At 35.2% G+C, this 24,492-nt stretch overlaps 5 protein-coding genes and 1 pseudogene across 5 annotated transcripts; 1 reads left to right on the top strand and 5 right to left on the bottom strand.

Moving 5' to 3' along the window:
* The first annotated feature begins 123 nt into the window (after positions 1-123).
* LOC107062989 (uncharacterized mitochondrial protein AtMg00810-like) lies at positions 124-999 on the top strand. Its single transcript, XM_015314333.1, has one exon. The coding sequence runs from the start codon at positions 124-126 to the stop codon at positions 997-999; it is 876 nt and encodes a 291-aa protein (XP_015169819.1).
* Positions 1,000-1,285: 286 nt separating this feature from the next.
* LOC107062988 (putative disease resistance RPP13-like protein 3) lies at positions 1,286-2,412 on the bottom strand. The gene is made up of 2 exons (XM_015314332.1): positions 1,586-2,412; positions 1,286-1,526 (listed from the first exon to the last, which is right to left on the bottom strand). Exons 1-2 carry the CDS (start codon positions 2,410-2,412, stop codon positions 1,286-1,288), a joined length of 1,068 nt encoding a protein of 355 aa, XP_015169818.1.
* Positions 2,413-5,197: 2,785 nt separating this feature from the next.
* Positions 5,198-8,090, bottom strand: LOC107062995 (disease resistance protein RPP13-like). The gene has a single exon (XM_015314337.1). It carries the CDS (start codon positions 8,065-8,067, stop codon positions 5,548-5,550), a length of 2,520 nt encoding a protein of 839 aa, XP_015169823.1. The 5' UTR covers positions 8,068-8,090; the 3' UTR covers positions 5,198-5,547.
* Positions 8,091-10,202: 2,112 nt separating this feature from the next.
* LOC102591953 (disease resistance protein RPP13-like) lies at positions 10,203-12,972 on the bottom strand (annotated as a pseudogene).
* Positions 12,973-15,277: 2,305 nt separating this feature from the next.
* LOC102584994 (disease resistance protein RPP13-like) lies at positions 15,278-18,064 on the bottom strand. The gene is made up of 2 exons (XM_006359298.2): positions 15,436-18,064; positions 15,278-15,353 (listed from the first exon to the last, which is right to left on the bottom strand). The coding sequence occupies exon 1, from the start codon at positions 18,024-18,026 to the stop codon at positions 15,444-15,446; it is 2,583 nt and encodes an 860-aa protein (XP_006359360.1). The 5' UTR covers positions 18,027-18,064; the 3' UTR covers positions 15,278-15,353; positions 15,436-15,443.
* A 3,139-nt stretch (positions 18,065-21,203) lies between these two features.
* On the bottom strand, positions 21,204-23,840 carry LOC102584674 (disease resistance protein RPP13-like). Its single transcript, XM_006359297.2, has one exon. It carries the CDS (start codon positions 23,792-23,794, stop codon positions 21,239-21,241), a length of 2,556 nt encoding a protein of 851 aa, XP_006359359.1. The 5' UTR covers positions 23,795-23,840; the 3' UTR covers positions 21,204-21,238.
* Between the last annotated feature and the right edge of the window lie 652 nt (positions 23,841-24,492).

The following is a 24,492-nucleotide window of genomic DNA, read 5'->3' as shown; positions in this document are numbered from 1 at the left end:
TTTCTTCGGAAAACATCTACAGGTTGTGTTCTTCTTTTGGTGTATGTAGATGACATTATTATCACAGGAACTGATTCTTCACTAATCACTTGCCTCCAACAGCAGCTTAAAGATTCTTTTCATATGAAAGATCTTGGTACTCTTACTTATTTTTTGGGTTTGGAAGTTCATAATGTTGCTTCAGGTGTATTTCTAAACCAACACAAATATACTCAGGATCTGATTTCTTTGGCTAGTCTTCAAGATTCATCCTCCGTAGATACTCCACTGGAATTGAATGTGAAGTATCGATGTGGGGAAGGCGATCTTCTTCCTGATCCAACTATATTTCGACAATTAGTTGGGAGTCTAAATTACCTTACTATTACTCGGCCTGATATCTCTTTTGCAGTTCAACAAGTTAGTCAATTTATGCAAGCTCCCCGTCATCTCCACTTGGTGGCTGTTCGTCGCATCATTCGGTACCTTCTAGGAACATCTACTCGTGGATTGTTCTTTCCAAGTGGTTCTCCTATTCGTCTTAATGCTTTTAGTGATTCTGATTGGGCGGGATGTCCTGATACTCGTCGTTCAGTCTCTGGTTGGTGCATGTTTCTTGGAGAGTCATTGATATCTTGGAAGAGTAAAAAGCAAGATCGTGTGTCAAAATCTTCAACAGAGGCAGAATATCGATCCATGTCTACTGCTTGCTCCGAGGTTGTATGGCTTCGTGGATTACTTGCTGAGATTGGATTTCCCCAATCTCATCCTACTCCTCTCCACGCTGACAATACAAGTGCTATTCAGATTGCTACTAATCCAGTTTTTCATGAGAGGACCAAACACATCGAAGTGGATTGTCATTATATACGAGAAGCTGTAGATAAAGGAGTCATTACTCTTCCACATGTGTCCAGTGATCTTCAAATAGCTGATGCGTTTACAAAATCCATGGCACGGCAACGCCATCAGTTTCTAGTAGGCAAATTGATGCTTCTTGATCCACCAGCATCAATTTGAGGGGGGATGTTAGCATGATAGACAACTAAATGATTGTATATATTAATGTAATTATATAGTGATATAAATTAGCATGATCATATACATTTGTTGTAGAATCATATGAATAAATATTGTGATAGAATAACTGATTTGGAGGGATAGCAAGGCAGATTTAGAGGGATTCAATGGCAGATTTGTATAGATAGAATAGATGATCTTTAGGGATAGGAATGGCGGATCTTTAGGGATGTGTAATCTTTATTTTCTCTATATAATGGAAAGACTCTCTCACTTTGAGAGGCATTCAGCTGAAAATTGACAGGCATGACTTCTCATAGTCATTGACAAGAAGTGTCTGTAAATTCTTGAGGTTGCCAATGGAAGATGGAAGATCATAGATACCTGTCAATCTTAAGAACTTGAGGTGGTACAAACTTCCTATGGCATCAGGTACTATAGACTTATTGTCAACACGAATCTCCAAGTACAACACATATAGATGTTGGAACACATTACGGAACTTTATAAGACCCATCTTTAAAAGTCTGGATCAAGGAACATAAGTGACCTCAATTTAAAGTTAGAAAGATCAAGTGAGAGATACCGTTTTCCTTGACTATGAATGGAATGTCTCAGACAAAAGGAGGATATGGAGTGCTTTCTTGGATCATAAATGTCCAAAAAGTTTACCTCCAATGCTTTTTGTACAGCAAGATCGCGAAGTAGATCATGAATCCTACATTTACTGACTTTTTCCCAAAATGTTCTTACCACTTGTATCAAGCTTCGTCTTATCAGCTCATTCAAGAAGCCTTCAGCAACATCTTCCATTATTTCTTTACCTGTTGGTACGAATCCTTCAGCCATCCACAACCATAATATGTGATCAACATGGACCACACGATCTTCTGGAAATATACCAAAGTACAGGAAAAACTGCTTGAGTGCAGTTGACAAATCGTTGTAGCCCAATGATAGTATGTAGGAGACTTCAATAGAGTCGTCTTTAATGTTCTGCCAAAGGTTGTCCTTCACTTTTTGCCATTCTTCTAGCCCTCTTTTATGTGAAGGTAGTCCGCTTAAAACAACAATTGCAAGAGGTAAACCTCCACACTTGTCCACCATATCCTTAGCTAGCCTTTCTATCGCTGAGACCATTGCCCGAACATCGAGTAGTTTCCTACAAAAGAGATCCCAACTTTCTTCTTGGCTCAGGAAACGAAGTCTATAGACAAAACCTTTGTTATCTGCTCTTTCAGCTACATCCTCTTTGCGCGTGGTAATAATAACTCTGCTGCCATTCTTTCTATCTGGAAATGCTCGTTTCAAACTTTCCCATGCTTCTCTCTGCCACACATCATCAATCACCACAAGGTATTTGTGTTCTGTTAATAGCTTACGAAGGTGATTTTCTAGATCTCTTTCTGCCATCTTTTCCAACAGATCTAGAGTTTCCTTGGCGCAACCTTGGATGGATTTTATGATAGTTTTAAGAAGATCCATTGTGTTGTACTCTTGAGAAACACATATCCAAGCGCGTGTAGGGAAGCTTGAGACTATATTAGGACTTGTGTAGAGGTTTCTGGCAAGAGTACGGTCTTGCCTAATCCGCCCATTCCATAAATGGAGAGGATGCTTCGACGAGGCTCTGCTTTGAGAAGTTCAGCTAGCAATGTTTCTACAATATCCTGATAGCCAACAAAAATGTAATCCTGGTCATCATCCACATATGAGGTAGTTCTCCTCAATGTTCTAACCTGACTACTTGGTCCTTCTCCTGCATTATTATTGATATTTGTAATACCATAAGTCTCTCGTTTGCGAGAGATATCCTTAGAAAGTCATTAAACACCAAGGGTAATCAACAACCATTAAACACCATTAATAGCCACTAATAACCATTAAACACTAGTATTTGTTTCTTTCATCTTCTAAGGAAATAAAACATTGCAGTATTTTCTTTTTTCTTCTTTTAAGGAAAGAAAAAGTTTTTCTCTTTTAAACTAATAAAAGTCAAAAACAATTTATTCCTAAGCAGAAAAAAAAATACTAACAGTCCTTTTCTTTTCCGAACTAGATCAATTAATCAGGCATAGTAGGGACCACAAATTTATTAGCAGAGGCTTCCAATTATAATATTTAATTCGTAAAAACATGAATTAACCATATCATAATAAATCACAGATTGTACCACTAAAAATCTGCAACTGCACTCCTCTATTTAATTTCAATTTTTTTTTCGTTACAACTTATTTAACTCCCCATGTTAGAATTACCGACACTAATCAATTAAACTGAACTTCTGAAAAATTTAATCCATTGATTAATTCAATCCTTTATCTTTATGCTTAAATTAATTCACGGGACATATATACATATATAATCCACCTGCAGGATTTTCATGTGACTACTTATAAGCAACCATAAAGGGGCGTCTTCTTTCTCATATCTGAGATATGGTTCTATCAGCTAATTATTATTTCACGAATATAATTTGTTATTATCCAATCCATTAGGAATTTTTTGACTCATCATAGAGTCTCACCTTTTAATAGATGAAAATAATAAAGCAAACTACACTGATCATAATAACTACATCAAGATTAAGAGTATAAGCTCATGTAATGGACTAGAGGTATTATTTATTGAAATTCAGAACCTAAATGCATATCTCAATTTGGTCGGTTCAATACATGCAAAATGTACTAACACAAGAAGTTGAAATTTTACCATTCCCATAATTAAGATTGAATTACATTTAATCTTGTGTTACAATCATCAAGATGTTTGTCCAATTTCATCTTTGATTGTGAACATTTAATTTATGACTTATAAAAACCGACAATTTTAATCTTCCGCGTATGAGTTAAGCAACTCCATACCCAAAAATCGTCTACTATATAAGCAATAGACACACATATAAACACAATGATCTATTCAAACAATAACTTTATTGTAACAATTAACATTAAATGTAAAGTCTTTATAAAGGATTAAAATCAATACTATAACTCAACCATATGGTTAATAGTATATCCCAACAGTTGACGATGGAGTTGAAGACTATGGTACAGAGTGAGGATATTGGCAATTGGCATTGTCGGTTGAGAATATAATGAAGTAAAGAAACTTATAGGCTTAAGTCATCTACGACCAAGCTGCGATAAAGAAGTCCTTAAAAATTGTTGTAAATCGGTAAGGACAGAGAACAAAGCAAAAGGAAAGGAACATTAGACCTGCTCTTATGTGGTTCAATGTTAATATTTTCCTCTGCATCTTTGAGGAAAGAGCAGCTCATTTCTCAACCGTTACACATCCTCTCTTCGACTTAAATGCAGGTTAACTTCCTGTATGAGGTGTTAAAGTGTATGGCCATCTCATCTGAAAACTTAAGTTGTGAATTTAACTTATAATCTTCTTGTGTATGAAGTACAGTTTTGTTGTTGTATTGATATGCCCAACCTATTATTTTGGTGAAATTGATGTATTCACTGCAAAAATGCATAGTTGAGATAACGTGCATTGTGATTTCCTGTTACTTGAATTTATGAACAACAATCTGTACTTTGTCAACTGCCTTTCTGTGAAAAACTGGTGTGTGCCATTGCATTTCCATTTTGTTACTTTGTAGTGGTATTTGGTGTTGTTTCCACCATTCATGCTATGCAATCATGAAGTGAAAATGATCAAAATGCTCCTTAATATATGAGCTTTGGTTCCATTTGGTCCATAATGTAGAAACATGATGGAAATAGTCTTTAACGTATTCCAAAAAAAAAAATGATCAATTTGGTCCTAAGCCGTATAAGTAAAGACAATCACTACTTTTGCTCTCAAAATTAACTGAGACCCTCGACATCTTCCTCCATACACGGCCCAATAATCGAAGATATTCTATGCTTTCTTCCATAGTCTATTGAATATATTTACCATACAATTGCATTTTTTTCAAGCCCTACCCTGCATCGAAAGTTCTCCCATGGCTCTTTCATGTTAGGACTAGGAATTTTGATGTGGTTTCTGAAATCAAATTAAACGATACGAGAAGGTACCTTTGTTTTGTAGTTTGATAGCTCATTTGCAATGCACATATCGTGATAATATCGAGGGATCATGAATGTTACTACTTAATGCCTAGAAAATTGAGATAGACCAAGTTGCATATGGCATCGATCAGGTGGAACAATTAATCAAAACATCATAAAATCATTTTTGCTTAGAATCCCAAAAACAATTCTCTTTAAACCAATTCCACACACTCAAAAAGCTCAAAACAAATACAATTTAAAAACTAAAAACACACTCCTGAAACCTGATTAACGCTCCCTTCAACTGCTCCTTTCTTCCCCCTGCTCAAGACAGTATCAAGTGTCAACCAAATGATATATTGCTCATTAAACTCAATGTATGTTTGGTACAATAAAAGTCATTTTCGAGGAAATATTTGTAATTTGCTTACAAAAATAGTTCATAAAAAAGGGTGAGAGTCATTTTTTATAGAAGTGTATTTAATGTAAAAAAAAAAGATAGAAAATCAAAACTAATACTAACATATTACCTCTACGATTATGAAACAAGCCAAAAAGGAGTTCTGTCCACGTCTTGCATTCTCTTGGGAATATGAGATAGATGTGGACAGTATTTGATGTCAAGACCTTTAATTGAAGGCATGGCACTTGTAGATAAATGCCATGTTTCTAGCTTGTCAAAACGATGAAGACGAAGGAACTCGAGTCGACTGAAGTTGTTATCACTGCACGTTATTTCTTTTCCTTCATAAGCTTCTTCTAATTCGAGATTCCTTAGGTTTGGTAACATTCCCAAAATAGGCATCGGATCTTCCATGAGTTTTGACTTCCAAAGAACCATCATTGTGATGGAATCTGGAAACAGAGGAAGTTTCTCTATTTTCCCTCTTAACCATAATTTCTGGAGCTTTTGACAAGAATTAACAAATTTAAGAGATGGGAATGATTCATCAGCATAACACAATAATCTGAGAGTGCTAAGGTTTTTCAAGCTGCTAATGTTGTTTAGGGAGTAAGATCTGTTAATATAATCCATGCTTAATTCTCGAAGATTGACTAAATCAACAGGGTCAACATCTTTCCACTGATCACAACGAAAGCCTTTAAGAACTTGAAGACTCGTGAGTTTGTTTATACATTTCAGAGGCTCTGAATATGGAGCAACTAAATGTCTTAGATTTATTAGGTCAGCTGTCTTTTGGGGTAGACGGCTAAACCCTCCATGGTCATCGACAAGAAGTGTCCGTAAATTCTTGAGGTTGCTAATGGAGGAGGGAATATTACAGACACCTCTCAAGCTTAAGAACTTGAGGTGGTACAAACTTCCTATGACATCAGTCATAACATAACCTCCAATATCCAAGTACAACACATATATATGTCGGAACACACTACTGAAGTTTGTAAGATGCATGTTACGAAAATCTGGATCGAAGAACATAATTGACCTCAACTTCAAGTAAGAAAGATCAAGTGAGAGGTACCTTTCTCCTTGACCATGAATCACATGTCTGATACATAAGGAGGATATGGAGTGCTTTTTTGGATCATAAATGTCAAAGAATTTTATATCAAATGCCTTTTGTACGGCAAGATCACGAAGTAAATCATGAACCTTACATACAGTAACTTTTTCCCAAAATGAACGTACCTCTTGTATCAAGCTTCGTCTTATCAGCTCACTCAAGAAGCCTTCAGCGACATCCTCCATTCTTTCTTCTCCATTTGGTATGAAACCCTCGGCCATCCACAACAGTATTATCTTTTCAGCATCGACCTCTTGATCTTCTGGAAAAATACCAAAGTACAGAAAACACTGCTTGAGCGTAGCTGACAAATCGTTGTAGCTCAATGATAGTATGTAGGAGATTTCAATGGAGTCATCTTGAATGTTCTGCCAAAAGTGGTCTTTCACCTTTTGCCATTCGTCTAGCCCCCTTTTATGTGAAAGTAGTCCGCTCAATACAACAATTGCAAGAGGTAAGCCTCTACACTTTTCCACCATATCTCTAGCTATCCTTACCATTTCTGGAACCATTGCCCGAACATCAAGTTGTTTCCTACAAAAGAGGTCCCAACTTTCTTCTCGGCTTAGGAAACGAAGTTCATGGACAAAACCTCTGTTGTCAGCTCTTTCCGCAACATCATGTTTCCGCGTGGTAATAATAACTCTGCTGCCATTCTTGCTTTCTGGGAATGCTCTTTTCAAACTCTCCCATGCTTCTCTCTGCCATACATCATCAACCACTACAAGGTATTTGACTTCTTTCAATAGATCACGAAGGTAAATTTCTAGATCGCTTTCTGTCATCCTTTCCAAGAAATCTAGAGTTCCCTTTGTGCGACCTTGGATGGATTTTATGATAGTCTTAAGAAGATCCATTGTGCTGTACTCTTGAGAAACACATATCCAAGCGCGTGTAGGGAAGCTTGAGACTATATTAGAACTGTTGTAGAGGTTTCTTGCAAGAGTGGTCTTGCCTAATCCTCCCATGCCATGAATGGAGATGACGCTTCTACGTGGCTCTGCTTTGAGAAGTTCAGCTAGCAATTTTTGTACAACATCCTGAAGTCCAACAAAAATGTTATCCTGGTCATCCACATATGAGGTAGTTCTCCTCAATTTTCTAACCTGATTACTTGACCCTTCTCCAGCATTATTGATATTTGTAATACCATAAGTGTCTCGTTTGCGAGAGATATCCATGATTCGTTGCTTGAGTGATTGGATCTCCTCAACGACATTGTAGAATTTCTTCTCCTTCCTACATATGCAAGCACAAGCCTTGAGACGACTAGCACCTTTACCAGCCTCGAAGCTGTAAGTCTCGAGTATAGCAACAGCGTCATTAGCAATAGAGTTGATCTCAAACACCCATTGTTGAACTCTTTGATCATCACTTTGCTTTTGTTCTGCCTCTCTGAGGAAAGACTGCATGAAGAGTAACTCATTTCTCAGCGACTCAACTTCCTTTCTCAGATTTTTACGCAGGGAAACTTTCTGTATTAGGAAATCACCCAATTTTTGAACTGCAAATGACACAAAGGCATCAGTCATCTTTAGGAATACTACTTTTGATTGAAAAATAAAATAAAAAAGAGGGGTAGCTGTATGGAAATAATATTGGAAGCAGTAGAATGAAAGTTTGATAAGAGATGAATATTGTTATCATTTGGAATTCAATATTTAAAGCTTAAAAAATCTGAATTGAGGTAAATGATAAAGAGAAGTATATATTCTCTACTAACTGCAAGGCAAGAATTTAAAATTGCATGACACAAGTTATGCTCTAAAGGCATAAGTTTAGTCACACAAGTTGTCTCTTAAGACAAGAAATTATGTCAGATTTTATCTCTACGAGCACGAGATAAAGAGGTTGTTTCAGAAAGATCCTTGGCAATAAGTCTGACAGGGCAAACGTTATTTAAAAAGTTACGTCCATCGAAATTAGATTGTAATTAAGGATATTATAGTCAATATATTTTTGTGGCATAATACATAAATATGTCTTTTAAATTGGCATCAACTCACACTTATGCCCTCCAATTTTGAGTGTGCACAAGTAGACACTTAAACTTTTATAAATTTGATCAAATAGACACATACGTCCTATGCGACACATGACAATTTATGTCATACGTGTATTATGTCATGTAGGACTCATGTGTCTACTTGTTCAACTTTATGCAAGTTTAAGTGTCTATTTGTGCACACCCAAAATTGAAGGCATAAATATGAAATGAGGTCAAGTTAAAGCACATATGTATGTAATTTATGCCTATTTTTATTAATGAACAATAGAAATAAAATTAAAGACATCGAATTTGAGATATAAAAATTAAAACTCACCCCAAAATTAGGGCATTTGTGCTAATGATTTTGGCCTATTTTATACCTTTCCAAAAAATATTATTTATTTAAAAAGACATCTCATATTAGAATAAAGGCATTTTAATATTCAGATCAGAAGAGTTGGTTTAATTGTTCCTCCACCTAAATCACTTCACCTAATTAATTATACATCTGTTTTATCTTATGGAAAGACTAGTTACGACATTTTAATCAGGAATGAAAGATTTTTAAAATTTATGATTTTAAAATTTTCATGGTATCAATGTGGTTATAAAATCATATTATTTAATAGTAAAATGAGAAATTTCAAATTTAATCTTTAAATAATAGATACCTTTCTTTTCTTTTTCATTTTCCTTGTTTGGGAATCTATAGGGAAAAATATGAGCATGGCTTCTCAATTTGAAGATGCATTTTGTAACTTTGAAGAGAAGAAATAAAATATTCAATAAGTCAGCACAAATTAATTCGAATTCATCCATGGAGGTTATTCCATAAAAGATTTTGTTAGAACTTGAAGTTCAAGTTCTCAAAATTAATTTGTGGTAAACCATTTTTTTTTTTAAAAATGAGTGATTTCTCAAGAGAAGTGAAATGTCGAGATGAGTTGTAATATAAAAATGGAATTATTTTAGTAAAAATTGAGCAAGTTTTGTATTGAATTTTAGTTTTATTTCGTTGGAATTCAAAATTATATTTAAGTTATATGATAATTGTATAATGACTGATGAGTTATATATGAAAATTGTGTTGAAGTTTCGTATGTTGTTGTAGTTGTATAAAATTTAGATGAAAGAAAATACCCTTGAAAGATTTAGTGACAATTTTATTCCCTTTAATAAAATTTACTGATCCGTGATATAATATGTCACCAAAATTTGAAAAAAGCTTCATTTATGTCATTCGTTAAAAGTTTGACTCATTTATGCAATTTTCATTTGAGAAAAGACTTATGCATGTCATTATTTCAAAAGATGCCTAATTGATTTTCTCATAGTGACTAAATAATCATGAACCCTACATTCAGTAACTTTTTCCCAAAATGTTTTAGCCACTTGAACCAAGCTTCGTCTTATGATCAGCTCATTTAAGAAGCCTTCAGCGACATCCTCCATTCAAAAAGATTCAGTACCCCTCACTACATTTAGTTAGACAAAACAGGAACTGAAAAAAAATATTATTTTAGAACAATAACTTAAAAAGACTAAAATCCAGAGTACTTAATTACAAAAGAGAAATGAAAAACAAAGTAAGAGTTTTGACAGGTTCCTATGAAATCTAGAATCTAGTCATTAATTTACATTTAGATTAATAAATAAAAAATTGGACAGAATTCGCAAAAAAGGTCTGTTAAACAAAAAGAAATTTAACATTGAAAAACCAAGTGAATGTTGAAATAATGAACACACTTGATTGATGCTTCGACAGACGATAGCCCAAGTTGATGAAGGCGAATGTCTTCAAGTGAGAGCTTCTTCTCTGTTGATTTAACACAAATATTATTATTTATATAAAAGAAAAAAATGAAGAAAGTTATGTAGGATTGAGATTTGTTTGTATATTTACCTTTCCTATTATCAAATACGCTTCACATCTTTCATTCTCTCTGGAATCTCCTTCAGCTTTCCACAACTATCGATATGAAGACGTTTAATCAGAGGCATTGCACTTGTGCCTAAATGCCATCTTTCTAGGTTGTAAAGATCATTAAGAGTAAGAAGTTGTAGTTGACTGAAACTGTTATCACTGCACATTATTTCTTTTCCTTCATAAGCATAAAGTAATCCGAGATTTCTTAGGTTAGGCAACATTCCCAAAATAGGCATCGGATCTTCCATGAGTTTTGACTTCAAAAGAATCATCATTGTGATGGAATTTGGAAACAGATGAGGCAGTTTCTCTATTCTCCCATATAAGAACAATTTCTGGAGCTTTTCACAACAATTAACAAATTCAAGGGATGGGAATGATCCGTCATACTTACAAAACAATCTGAGAGTGCTAAGGTTTTTCAAGCTGCTAATGTTGTTTAGGGAGTAAGATTTGCTAATATTATCCATGCCTAATTCTCGAAGATTGACTAAATCAACAGGGTCAACATCTTTCCACTGATCACAACCAATGCCATCAAGAACTTGAAGGCTAGTGATTTGACTTATACGTTTCAGAGGTTTTGAATATGGAACAACTAAATGTCTTAAATTTATTAGGTCAGCTGTTTCACGGGGTAGTTGGCAAAATGATCCATCCTCATTGACAACAACAAGTGTCTGTAAATCCTTGAGGTTGCCAATTGAGGAGGGGAGCTTATGGATGCCTCTCAATTTTAACAACTTGAGGTGGTACAAACTCCCTATGGCATCAGGTATAACACCACCTTTAATATCCAAGTACAACACATATAGATGTCGAAACACATCTATATGTTGGAACACATTATAAATATATGGATCGAAGAACATAATTGACCTCAACTTCAAATTAGAAAGATCAAGTGAGCGGTACCTTTCTCCTTGACTAAGAATGGCAAGTCTGGTACATGAAGAGGATATGGAGTGCTTTCTTGGATGATAAATGTCAAAGAGGTTTGTGTCGGATGCCTTTTGTATCGCAAGATCATGGAGTAAATCATGAACACTACATTTAGTAACTTTTTCCCAAAATGTTTTAGCCACTTGAACCAAGCTTCGTCGTATCAGCTCATTCAAGAAACCTTCAGCGACATCCTCCATTCTTTCTTCTCCTCTGGGTATGATGAAACCCTCTGCCATCCACAACCGTATTATGATATTAGCCTCGACCACTTGATCTTCTGGAAAAATACCAAAGTACAGAAAACACTGCTTGAGTGCAGCTGACAAATCGTTGAAGCTTAATGATAGTATGCAGGAGATTTCAATAGAGTCTTCTTCAATGTCCTTCCAAAGGCAGTCTTTAACCTTTTGCCATTTGTCTAGCCCCCTTTTATGCGAAAGTAGTCCACTCAATACAACAATTGCAAGAGGTAAGCCTCTACATTTTCCCACCATATCCTTAGCTAGACTTTCCATCGCTGGAATCATTGCTCGAACATCAAGTAGTTCCCTACAAAAGAGGTCCCAACTTTCTTCTTGGCTTAGGAAACGAAGTTCATGGACAAAACCTCTGTTGTCTGCTCTTTCAGCGACATCCACTTTGCGCGTGGTAATAACTCTGCTGCCATTATTGCTATCCGGGAATGCTCTTTTCAAACTCTTCCATGCTTCTCTCTGCCACACATCATCAATCACCACAAGGTATTTGTGTTCTGTTAATAGCTTACGAAGGTGATTTTCTAGATCTCTTTCTGCCATCTTTTCCAACAGATCTAGAGTTTCCTTGGCGCAACCTTGGATGGATTTTATGATAGTTTTAAGAAGATCCATTGTGTTGTACTCTTGAGAAACACATATCCAAGCGCGTGTAGGGAAGCTTGAGACTATATTAGGACTTGTGTAGAGGTTTCTGGCAAGAGTACGGTCTTGCCTAATCCGCCCATTCCATAAATGGAGAGGATGCTTCGACGAGGCTCTGCTTTGAGAAGTTCAGCTAGCAATGTTTGTACAACATCCTGAAAGCCAACAAAAATGTGATCCTCATCTACATATGAGGTAGTTCTCCTCAATGTTCTAACCTGACTACTTGGTCCTTCTCCTGCATTATTATTGATATTTGTAATACCATAAGTCTCTCGCTTACGAGAGATATCCATGATTTGTTGCTTGAGTGATTGGATCTCCTTGGTGACATTGTAGAATTTCTTCTCCTTCCTACATATGCAAGGGCAAGCCTTGAGACGAGTAGCACGTTTACCAGCCTCGAAGGTGTAAGTCTCGAGTATAGCAACAGCGTCATTAGCAATAGAGTTGATCTCAATTACCCATTGTTGAATTCTATGATCTCCACATTGTTTTAGTTCTGCATCTTTGAGGAAAGACTGCATGAAGAGAATCTCGTTTCGCAGCCACTGTATATCCTCTCTTAGACTTAAACGTAAGTTAATTTCCTGAATGAGGAAATCATCCAATTTTTGAACTGCAAATGACACAAAGGCATCAGCCATCTTTAGGAATATGGAAATTAATATTTTTTGTAAAAGGTAAAGTGTGTATTGAGAGTTTGATAAGTGATGAATATTGTTAACATGGAATTCAGTATTTAAAGCTTAAAAAATCCGACAGGGGAAAAAGTTCTAAAGTATATATTCTCTACCAAGTGCAAGGCAAGAATTTAAAATTGCATGACACAAGTTATGCTTAGTGTAGTTGCGAAGCCAAAAGTTTTCCTACGTACATTCAAGATTTAATATATATGTATGAAAAATAATTTTTGACTTATAAATTTTGTACAATTTTCTATATACATAGTATAATTTTTCGACGAAGGATGTCCGACTGAACAACCTAAGCAATATGTGGCTACACCACTGCTTCATTGGCACAAGTTGTGTGTTTAGACAAGAAATTATGTCCAAGGCACAAGTCCCCCCGGGGCAAACAACAATAAATGAAACCCCACAAGTGGAGCCTGGAGAGGGCAAAATGTATGTAGACCGTACCACTACCTCGTGGAGGTAAAGGTCATTTCAGAAAGGCCCTCTGCAATAAGTCCTCTAGGGCAAATATCATGATATTTCTGTGCTTTATACTTTATTTAAAGACATATCATATTAGATTAAATTTTATTATTCAGAAGAGTTAGTTTAATTGTTCCTCCACCTAAATCACTTTTTGCTAATTAATTATATTCCATTTGCTTTATTTTATCGAAACATGTTTGGCTAAGTACGCCATTTTAATCAGGACTAGAAGATTTTAAAATTTTCATGGCATCAATGTGGTTATAAAGTCATATTATTAATAGTAAATTTAGTATGTCCAAATTTCATCTTTAAATAATAGATACCTTTCTTTTCTTTTTAACTATCCTTGTTTAGGGAATCTATAGGAAAAAATATGATGAACATGACTTCTCAATTTGAAAGTGTGTTTTGTAACTTTGAAAAGAAGAAATAAAATACTCGATAAGTCAGCACAAATTAATTCAAATTCAGCCTTGGAGGTTATTCCATAAAGATTATGTAGGAGCTTGAAGGTCAAGATCTCAAAATTGATTTCCTGAAAACAAATTTTGTTTTGAATTGGTGATTTCTCAAAAGAATTGGAACGTCGAAGAGACTAATAATATAAAATTTGAATTAGTTTTGGACTAATGTTTAATTATAGTTCGTTGAAATTCAAAATTACAGTCAAACAGTATTAGAAATCATATGATAATCATATAATGACGGGTGAGTTATATGTAAATTATTTCAAATTTAATCTTTAAATAATAGATGCCTTTCTTTTCTTTTTAATTTTCCTTGTTTGGGGAATCTATAGGGAAAAATATGAGCATGGCTTCTCAATTTGAAGATGCGTTTTGTAACTTTGAAGAGAAGAAATAAAATATTCAATAAGTCAGCACAAATTAATTCGAATTCATCCGAGGTTATTCCATAAAATATTTTGTTAGAACTGGAAGTTCAAGTTCTCAAAATTAATTTGTCGTAAACCATTTTTTAAAATTTTTTTAGTGATTTCTCAAAATGGAATTATTTTAGTAAAAATTGAGCAAGTTTTGTATTGAATTTTAGTTTTATTTCGTTGGAATTCAAAATTATATTAAAGTTATATGATAATTGTATAATGACTGATGAGTTATATGAAAATTGTGTTGAAGTTTTGTATGTTATTGTAGTTGTATAAAATTTAGATGAAAGAAAATACCCTTCAAAGATTTAGTGACAATTTTATTCCCTTTAATAAAATTTACTGATCCGTAATTTAATATGTCACCAAAATTTAAAAGTTTGGTTCATCTATGTCAATTCGTTTGAGAAAAGACTTATTCATGTCATTATTTGTTAAGTAAAATGACATAGATGAACCGAACTTTTAACGGATGGCAAAAATGAGTCTGTTAATGTTCAAGTTTAAGGACTTCTTAGATTATGGTTTGTGTTTGGTTCTTTCACTCTCAAAAGAAGATTAACCCCCAAAAACTGTTCAAAAGATGCCTAATTGATTTTCTCATAGTCACTAAATATATTTTGATATATAATGACTATTGATTGGTTAGCTGCTTTAGCTTTCAGCTTTTTTGTAAGAATTGCATCAGATTAATATGTTTTGTAATGACGATGACATAAATGAGTGGTTTATAATAGTTTGACAATATATTTGAGCCTTTTCCCTTTAATTAAATCATCACAAAATCATTTTAGAATAGAATCCCAAAAAAAAAAATCTGTTTGAACCAATTCCACACACTAAAACAAGCCAAAACAAAATTCTGTTTGAACCAATTCCACACACTAAAACAAGCCAAAAAGAAAAAGAAAAAAAACAGAAAGTTGAAATAATCCAACTTGATTGATGGTTGGAGAAGCCAAGTTGATGAACTTGAATGTCTTCATGTAACAGCTTCTTCTCCTGTTTAACACAAATATTATTTATAGAAAAAAGAAAAAAATGAAGAAAGTTATGTAGGATTGAGATTTGTTTGTATATTTACCTTTCCTATTAAAAAATAAAACCTCCCATATGCTTGTGAAGATCCACCACATTTAACTTCTCTTCAACATCTTTCATTCTCTCTGGAATCTCCTTCAGCTTTGGACAGCGATCGATAGCAAGACCTTTAATGAGAGGCATGGCACTTGTGGCTAAATGCCATCTTTCTAGATTCCAAAGATGATAGAGATGAAGGAACTCTAGTTGACGGAAGCTGTTATCACTGCACATTATTTCTTTTCCATTATAAGCTTCTTGCAATATGAGATCTCTTAGGTTTGGCAACATTCCCAAAATAGGCATCGGATCTTTTGTGAGTTGTGACCTCCAAAGAACCATCATGGTGATGGAATTTGGAAACAGATCTGGCAGTATCTCTATTTTCCCTTTTAACCACAATTTCTGGAGCTTTTCACAACAATTAAGAAAATTAAGGGATGGGAATCGATATAAGTCTGTTACAATACGTTCATCACAAAACAATCTGAGAGTACTAAGGTTTTTCAATCTTCTAATCTTGCTTAGGGAGTAATATATGTTAATATAACGCATACTTAATTCTCGAAGATTGACCAAATCAACAGGGTCAATATCTTCCCACTGATTACAACCAATGCCTTTAAAAACATGAAGACTAGTGAGTTTGCTTAGACGTTTCAGAGGTGGTGAATACAGAGCATCTAAATATCTTAGATTTATTAGGTCAGCTGTCTCGGGGGGTAGTACACAATTGTGTCTGCCCTCATTGACAACAAGTGTCTGTAGATTCTTGAGGTTGCCAATGGAAGACGGAAGATCATGGATACCTCCTAATCTTAAGAACTTGAGGTGGTACAAACTTCCTATGGCATCAGGTACAAATACAAAATACCTGTCGTCAACACGCATCTCCAAGTACAACACATATAGATGTTGGAACACACTACTGGAGTTTATAAGACACATCTTACAAAAATCTGGATCGAAGAACATAATTGATCTCAACTTTAAGTTAGAAAGATCAAGTGAGAGGTACCTTTCTCTTTGACTATGAATGGTATGTCTGATACATAAAGAGGATATGGAGTGGCTTCTTGGATCATAAACGTCAAAGAAGTTTACCTCCAATGCCTTTTGTATCGCAAGATCATGGAGTAAATCATGAACCCTACATTCAGTAACTTTTTCCCAAAATGTTTTAGTCACTTGAACCAAGCTTCGTCTTATCAGCTGATTCAAGAAGCCTTCAGCAACATCCTCCATTCTTTCTTCTCCTCTGGGTATGAAACCCTCCGCCATCCACAACCGTATTATGTTATCAGCCTCGAGCACTTGATCTTCTGGAAAAATACCAAAGTAGAGAAAACACTGCTTGAGCGGAGTTGACAAATCATTGTAGCTTAATGATAGTATGTTGGAGATTTCAATAGATTTATCTTCAATGATGTTCTTCCAAAGGTGATCTTTCACCTTTTGCCATTCGTCTAGCCCCTTTTTATGCGAAAGTAGTCCGCTCAATACAACAATTGCAAGAGGTAAGCCTCTACACTTCTCCACCATATCCTTAGCTAGACTTTCCATTTCTGGAACCATTGCTCGAACATCAAGCAGTTTCCTACAAAAGAGATCCCAACTTTCTCCTTGGGTTAGGAAACGAAGTTTATGGACAAATCCTCTGTCGTCTGCTCTTTCAGCAACATCCTCTTTGCGTGTGGTAATAATGACTCTGCTGCCATTCTTGCTATCCGGGAATGCTCTTTTCAAACTCTCCCATGCTTCTCTCTGCCATACATCATCAACCACCACAAGGTATTTGCGTTCTGTTAATAGTTTACGAAGGTGATTTTCTAGATCTATTTCTGCCATCTTTTCCAACAAATCTAGAGTTTCCTTGGCGCAACCTTGGATGGATTTTATGATAGTTTTAAGAAGATCCATTGTGTTGTACTCTTGAGAAACACATATCCAAGCTCGTGTAAGGAAGCTAGAGGCTATATTAGGACTGGTGTAAAGTTTCCTCGCAAGAGTGGTCTTGCCTAAACCGCCCATTCCATAAACGGAGAGGACTCTTCGACGAGGCTCTGCTTTGAGAAGTTCAGATAGCAATGTGTGTACAACATCCTGAAAGCCAACAAAAATGTGATCATCATCTATATATGAGGTAGTTCTCCTCAATGTTCTAACCTGATTACTTGGCCCTTCTCCAGCATTACTATTGATATTTGTAATACCATAAGTATCTCGTTTACGAGAGATATCCATGACTCGTTGCTTGAGTGATTGAATCTCCTCAGCGACATTGTGGAATTTCTTCTGTTTCCTACATATGCAAGCGCAAGCCTTGAGACGACTAGCACGTTTACTAGTCTCAAAGCTGTAAGTCTCGAGTATAGCGACAGCATCATTCGCAACAGAATTGATTTCAAACACCCATTGTTGAACTCTATGATCTCCACATTGTTTTAGTTCTGCATCTTTGAGGAAAGACTGCATGAAGAGAAGCTCGTTTCGGAGCCACTGCATATCCTCTCTTAGGCTTAAACGTAGGTTAATTTCCTGAATGAGGAAATCACCCAATTTTTGAACTGCAAATGACACAAAGGCATCAGCCATCTTCAAGATTACTACTTTTGATTGAAAAGAAGAAGAAGAAGAAGAAGGGTAGATTGAGAGTTTGATAAGTGATGAATATTGTTAACATAGAATTCAGTATTTAAAGCTTAAAAAATCCGACAGGGGAAAAAGTTGTAAAGTAGAAAGATAATACAGTTGAGGTTAATCATAAAGAAAAGTATATATTCTCTACTAAGTGCAAGGCAAGAATTTAAAATTGCATGACACAAGTTATGCTCAAAGGCATAACTTCAGTGCAGTGGCGAAACCAAAAATTTCGCTAAGAACATTCAAGTGTCCAGTTATGTGGCTACGCCACTGCTTCAGTCGCACAAGTTGTGTGTTAAGACAAAAAATTATGTCCCAAGGCACAAGTCCCGCGGGGCAAACAACAACATACCTAATGAAATTCCACAAATGGATCTGGAAAGGGAAAAATGTATGCAGACCGTACCATTACCCCGTGGAGGCAGATAGACTATTTTAGAAAGACTCTCAGTAATATGTCCCCTAGAACAAACATTATTTTAAAAGTTCAATCCAACGAAATTACATTGTAAATAAGGATATTTTAGTCAATAATCCTTGATCTTTAAATAATAGATACCTTTCTTTTCTTTTTAATTTTCCTTGTTTGGGGAATCTATAGGAAAAAATGATGAGCAAGGCTTCTCAATTCCATAAAGATTTTGTAAGATCTTGAAGGTCAAGTTCTCAAAATTGATTTGCTAAAAACGAATTTTAATTTGTTTTGAATTTGGTGATTTCTCAAAAGAATTGGAAAGTTGAGGAGACTAAAATTATAAAAAATGAGATCATTTGGGTAAAATTCGAATTAGTTTTGGACTAAATTTTTAATTTTAGTTCGTTGAAATTCAAAATTATAGACGAATTGTATCAAAAAATCGTATGATAATCATATAATGACAGATGAGTTATATGTAAATTTATATAGTTATATACATATTTCATACCAAATTTATATATTGTTCATACACAAAAAATTTGAACGAAGTTCTAAGCTCTAAGTGAGATCTATATATTTCATATGATTTTTACACTGTTTTCATCATACACGAAATTTCGTATATGTTTGAAAAAAAAAAAAAAACTCCTGCTATGTTTGAAATTCTTTTGCTATGTTTCGTAAATATGAATTTTATTTTTATATATATAGGGGATTTTTCTACAAAGTTTTAGTTTCTTGCATTACTCTAAAAGCAAATTCAGAACTCTTTAATATAAAAAAAAAGTTTTATTTCTTCTATTACGTTTCTAAAAGCAAATTCCACATTCTTTATTATAAAAAAAAGGGAAAATGCATAAGTACCCCTCAACCTATGTCCGAAATTTCAGAGACACACTTATACTATACTAAGGTCCTATATTACCCCCCGAACTTATTTTATAAATAATTTTCTACCCCTTTTCGGTCTACGTGACACTATCTTGTGGGCCCAGTGCGTGTTGACAATTTTTTCAAAGATAGTGCCACGTAGGCCGAAAAGGGGTAGAAAATTATTTATAAAATAAGTTCAGGAGGGTAATAGGACCTTAGTATAGTATAAGTGTGTTTCTGGGATTTCGGGCATAGGTTGGGGGGTACTTATGCATTTTCCCTAAAAAAAATACTTTCTTCTATTAGGTTTTCCTCTAAAAGCAAATTCCACACTGTTTAATGTAAAAGCAAAACAACCAAAAAAAAAGAACAGAATGTTGAAATAATCCAAGTTGATTGATGGTTGGAGAAGCCAAGTTGATTAAGGTGAATGTCTTCAAGTGACAGCTTCTTCTCTGTTGATTTAACACAAATATTATTTATATGGAGTAAAAGAAAAAAATGAAGTTTAGGGAGTATGATTTCTTAATATCATGCATGCTTAATTCTCGGAGATTGACTAAATCAAAAGGGTCAACATCTTTCCACTGATCACAACCAATGACATCAACAACTTGAAGACTAGTGAGTTTGCTTATACGTACTAGAGGTTCAGAGAACAAGTAGGCACTTAAACTTGTATAAAATTGAACAAGTAGACACACGTGTCCTACATGGCATAATACACGTAGGACGCCATGTAGGATACAAATTTCCACATAGGGTGTCATGTAGGACAAATGCGTCTATTTGTTCAATTTTATACAAGTTTAAGTGCCTACTTGTGCACACCCCAAGTTAAAGGTCATAGTTGTCAGTTGACGTCAAGTTAAAGGGTCGTGTTTATGTATTATGTCTTATCTTAAATGTGGATAAGTAAGATCGCACATAGAAAAACAATTAACTGAAGGGAAAACGCTCAACTTTGTCATCGAACTATTAGAAATGTCTCATTTATGTTATTCGTTAAATGTTTGGCTCATATTTGAAATACACAAATGAGCCTAACTTTTAACGAATGACATAGATGAGTCTTTTCTCAAAGTTCAATGGCATATTTGAACGATTTTCCTTTTAAAAAATGATATAATTAATGACGTGGCCAAATCATAATTGACCAAGTATAACAAATGATTTTGCAAAACCGAAACTATTTTCAGTTAACAAATAATGACATGAATGAGCTTTTTTTCAAACATAAATGACATAAATGAGCCAATTTGTTAATAGATAGCATATATAAACCTTTTCTCAAAGTTCAATGACATATTTGAACATTTTCCCTTTTTAGATTATGGTGTCTGTTTGGTTCTTTCACTCTCAACAGAAGATTAACCCCCAAAAACTGTTCAACAGATGCCTAATTGATTTTCTCAGTCACTAAATATTTTGATATTATAATGACTATTGATTGTTCAGCTGCTTTAGCTTCAGCCATTTTGTAAGAATTGCATCAAATGAACCTATTTTTATAATGGCGATAACATAAATGAGTCATTTCTAATAGTTCAACAGCATATTTGAGCCTTTTCCCTATCACGAAATCATTTTAGCATAGAATCCCAAAAATAAAAAAAAATACATCTGTTTGAACCAATTCCACACACTAAAACAAGCCAAAAACAGGAAAAATGAAACATTGGAAAAACAGAATGTTGAAACAATCCAAGTTGATTGATGGTTGGAGAAGCCACGTTGATGAAGGTGAATGTCTTCAAGTGACAGCTTCTTCTCTGTTGATTTCACCCAAATATTACGACACGATTTATATAAATAGATCAACAAAGTTATATATTTGTTTGTATATTTACCTTTGGTATTATGAAATAAGACATCACATATGGTTGAAAAGCTTCAGCGCATTTAATTTCTCTTCAATAGGCAATGGCTCCACATCCTTCATTCTCTCAGGAATTTGGTTCAGCTTTAGACAGCGATCGATACGAAGAGCTTTGATCAGAGGCATGGCACTTGTTGCTAAATTCCATCTTTCTAGGTTCCAAAGACAATCAAGACTAAGGAACTTCAGTTGACTAAAACTGTTATCACTGCAGATTATTTCTTTTCCTTGATAAGCTCTAAACAAACAGAGATTCCTTAGGTTTGGCAACATTCCCAAAATAAACATCGGATCTTCCATGAGTTTTGAGTCGACAAGAGTCAGCATTGTGATGGAATTTGGAAACAAAGGCAGTTTCTCTATTCTACCTTCTAACAACAATTTCTTGAGGTTATGACAAGAAATAAGAAATTCAAGAGATGGGAATGATTCATCAGCATAACACAACAACTTGAGAGTGCTAAGGTTTTTCAAGTTGCTAATCTTGTTGAGGGAGTAAGATTTGGTAATACTAATCATGCTTAATTCTTGAAGATTGACTAAATCAACAGGATCAACATCTTTCCACTGATCACAAGAGACGCCTTCGAGAGCTTGAAGACTTGTGAGTTTTCTTATACGATTCAGAGGTTCTGAATAGGGAACACCTAAATATCTTAAATTTATTAGGTCAGCTGTTTCGGGGGGTAGTTGGCAGAACTGTTTGAAATTACATTTGACACAAAGTGTTTGTAAATTCTTAAGGCTGCCAATGGAGGAGGGTAAATCATGAATAACACCTGTCAATCTTAAGAACTTGAGGTGGTACAAACTTCCTACGGCATCAGGTAAAGTGCCATCAATAATATCCATGTACAACACATATACATGTTGGAACACACTACTGAAGTTTATATGACTCATGTTACGAAATCCTAGATTGAAGAACATAATTGACCTCAACTTCAAGTTAGAAAGATCAAGTGAGAGGTACCTTTTCTCTTGACTATGAATGCCATGTCTGATACATGAAGAGGATATGGAATGGTTTATTGGATCATAAATGTCAAAGAAGTTTACCTTCAATGCCTTATGGATCGCAAGATCATGAAGTAAATCATGAACACTACATACTTCAACTTTTTCCCAGAATGTATCTACCACTTGAACTAAGCTTCGTCTTTTCAGCTCATTCAAGAAGCCTTCAGCGACATCCTCCATTCTTTCTTCTCCTCTTGGTATGAAACCTTCCGCCATCCACAAGCGTATTATGTTTTCAGCCTCGACCACTTGATCTTTTGGAAAAATACCAAAGTACAAAAAACATTGCTTGAGCGCAATTGACAAATCGTTGTAGCTTAATGATAATATGTTGGGGATTTCAATACATTCATCTTCAATAATGTTCTCCCAAAGGTGATCTTTCACCTTTTGCCATTCGTCTAGCCCCCTTTTATGCGAAAGTAGTCCGCTCAATACAACAATTGAAAGAGGTAAGCCTCCACACTTTTCCACCATATCCCTAGCTAACCTTTCCATTTTTGGAACCATTGCTTGAACATGGAGTTGTTTCCTACAAAAGAGATCCCAACTTTCGTCTTGGCTTAGGAAACGGAGATTATGGACAAAACCTTCGTCTGCTGTTTTAGCGATATCCACTCTGCGCGTGGTAATAATGACTCTGCTGCCTTTCTTGCCATCTCGGAATGCTTTTTTCAAACTCTCCCACGCTTCTCTATGCCATAGATCATCAACCACGACAAGGTATTTGCGTTTTTTTAAAAGAGCACGAAGGTATATTGCTAAATCTCTTTCTGTCATCCTTTCCAACCAATCTAGAATTTCCTTGCTGCAAGATTGGATGGATTTTATGATATTCTTGAGGACATCCACGGTGTTGTACTCTTCAGGAGCACATATCCAAGCACGCATATGGAAGCTATTGACTATATTAGGATTGATATAGAGGTTTCTCGCAAGTGTGGTCTTGCCTAAACCACCCATTCCGCAAATGGAGATGACGCTTGGACGAGCCTCTGCTCTGAGAAGTTCATCTAGCAATTTTTCTACAACATCCTGAAGTCCAACAAAAACGTAATTCTGGTCATCCACATGTGAGGTAGTTCTCCTCAATGTTGTAACCTGATTACTTGGCCCTTCTCCTGCATTATAATTGATATTTGTAATACCATAATTCTCTTGCTTGCCAGAGACATCTATGATTCGCTGCTTGAGTGATTGAATCTCCTCGAGCACATTGTAGAATTTCTTCTCCTTCCTACATATGCAAGCACAAGCCTTGAGACAACTAGCATGTTTACCAGCCTCGAAGCTGTAAGTCTCGAGTATAGCAACAGCGTCATTAGCAATAGAGTTGATTTCAAACAGCCATTGTTGAACTCTATTATCTCCAGTTTGCTTTTGTTCTGCATCTCCGAGGTATGACTTTATGATGTGTAGCTCTTTTATCAGCCACTCAACTTCCTCTCTGAGATTTGTTCTCAGGGAAACTTGGCTACTGAGGAAATCACTCAATTTTTGAACTGCAAATGACACAAAGGCATCAGCCATCTTTAGGAATACTACTTTTGATTGAAAAAAAAAACAAAAAATGGGATAGGTGTATGGAAATTAATAATTTTTTTGCAAAAGGTAAAGTGTGTATGAAAATTAATATTGGAAGCAGTAGATTGAGAGTTTGATAAGTGATGAATATTGTAATCATGGAATTCAGTATTTAAAGCTTCAAAAAGTTCTAAAGTAGAAAAGTATATATTCTCTACTAAGTGCAAGGCAAGAATTTAAAATTGGTTAACACAAGTTATGCTCTAAGGCATAAGTTCAGTGGCACAAGTTTATGTTAATCTTACCACTCCCTCGTATAGATAGAGAGGTTATTTCAGAAAGATTGTAACATCCGACAATTTGAAATAGCTAGGAAGAGGCTTAGAATTTGAAAATTTTCATTTTTTTGGAAAGGATTTGAAAATCTGGAAATTTGGCTAAGTATGGAAATCAGTGATTTTTGGCCAACTTTGAGAAGTCATAACTTCCAGCTCAGGATGAGTTAGGAGTAGTTCCAGTTATGGTTGTGAAGCTTGTGGAATGATCTTTCCAACGCCGCCGAGTTTGCTCAATTCCGAGTTCGTATGAGCGAGTTATGGCCCTTGAAAGTTGGGCAGTTGACAAGGAAATCCGTCCGGGAATCATTAAGGGCATTTTGGTCTTTTCCCTAGCTATTTCTTTTGAGGATGTATTGTTGTGTTAGG

Source organism: Solanum tuberosum, unplaced genomic scaffold (genome assembly GCF_000226075.1).
Source record: "Solanum tuberosum cultivar DM 1-3 516 R44 unplaced genomic scaffold, SolTub_3.0 scf00296, whole genome shotgun sequence".
In the NCBI taxonomy this organism is placed as follows: domain Eukaryota; kingdom Viridiplantae; phylum Streptophyta; class Magnoliopsida; order Solanales; family Solanaceae; genus Solanum; species Solanum tuberosum.
This window is presented reverse-complemented; position numbering and strand designations above follow the sequence as displayed.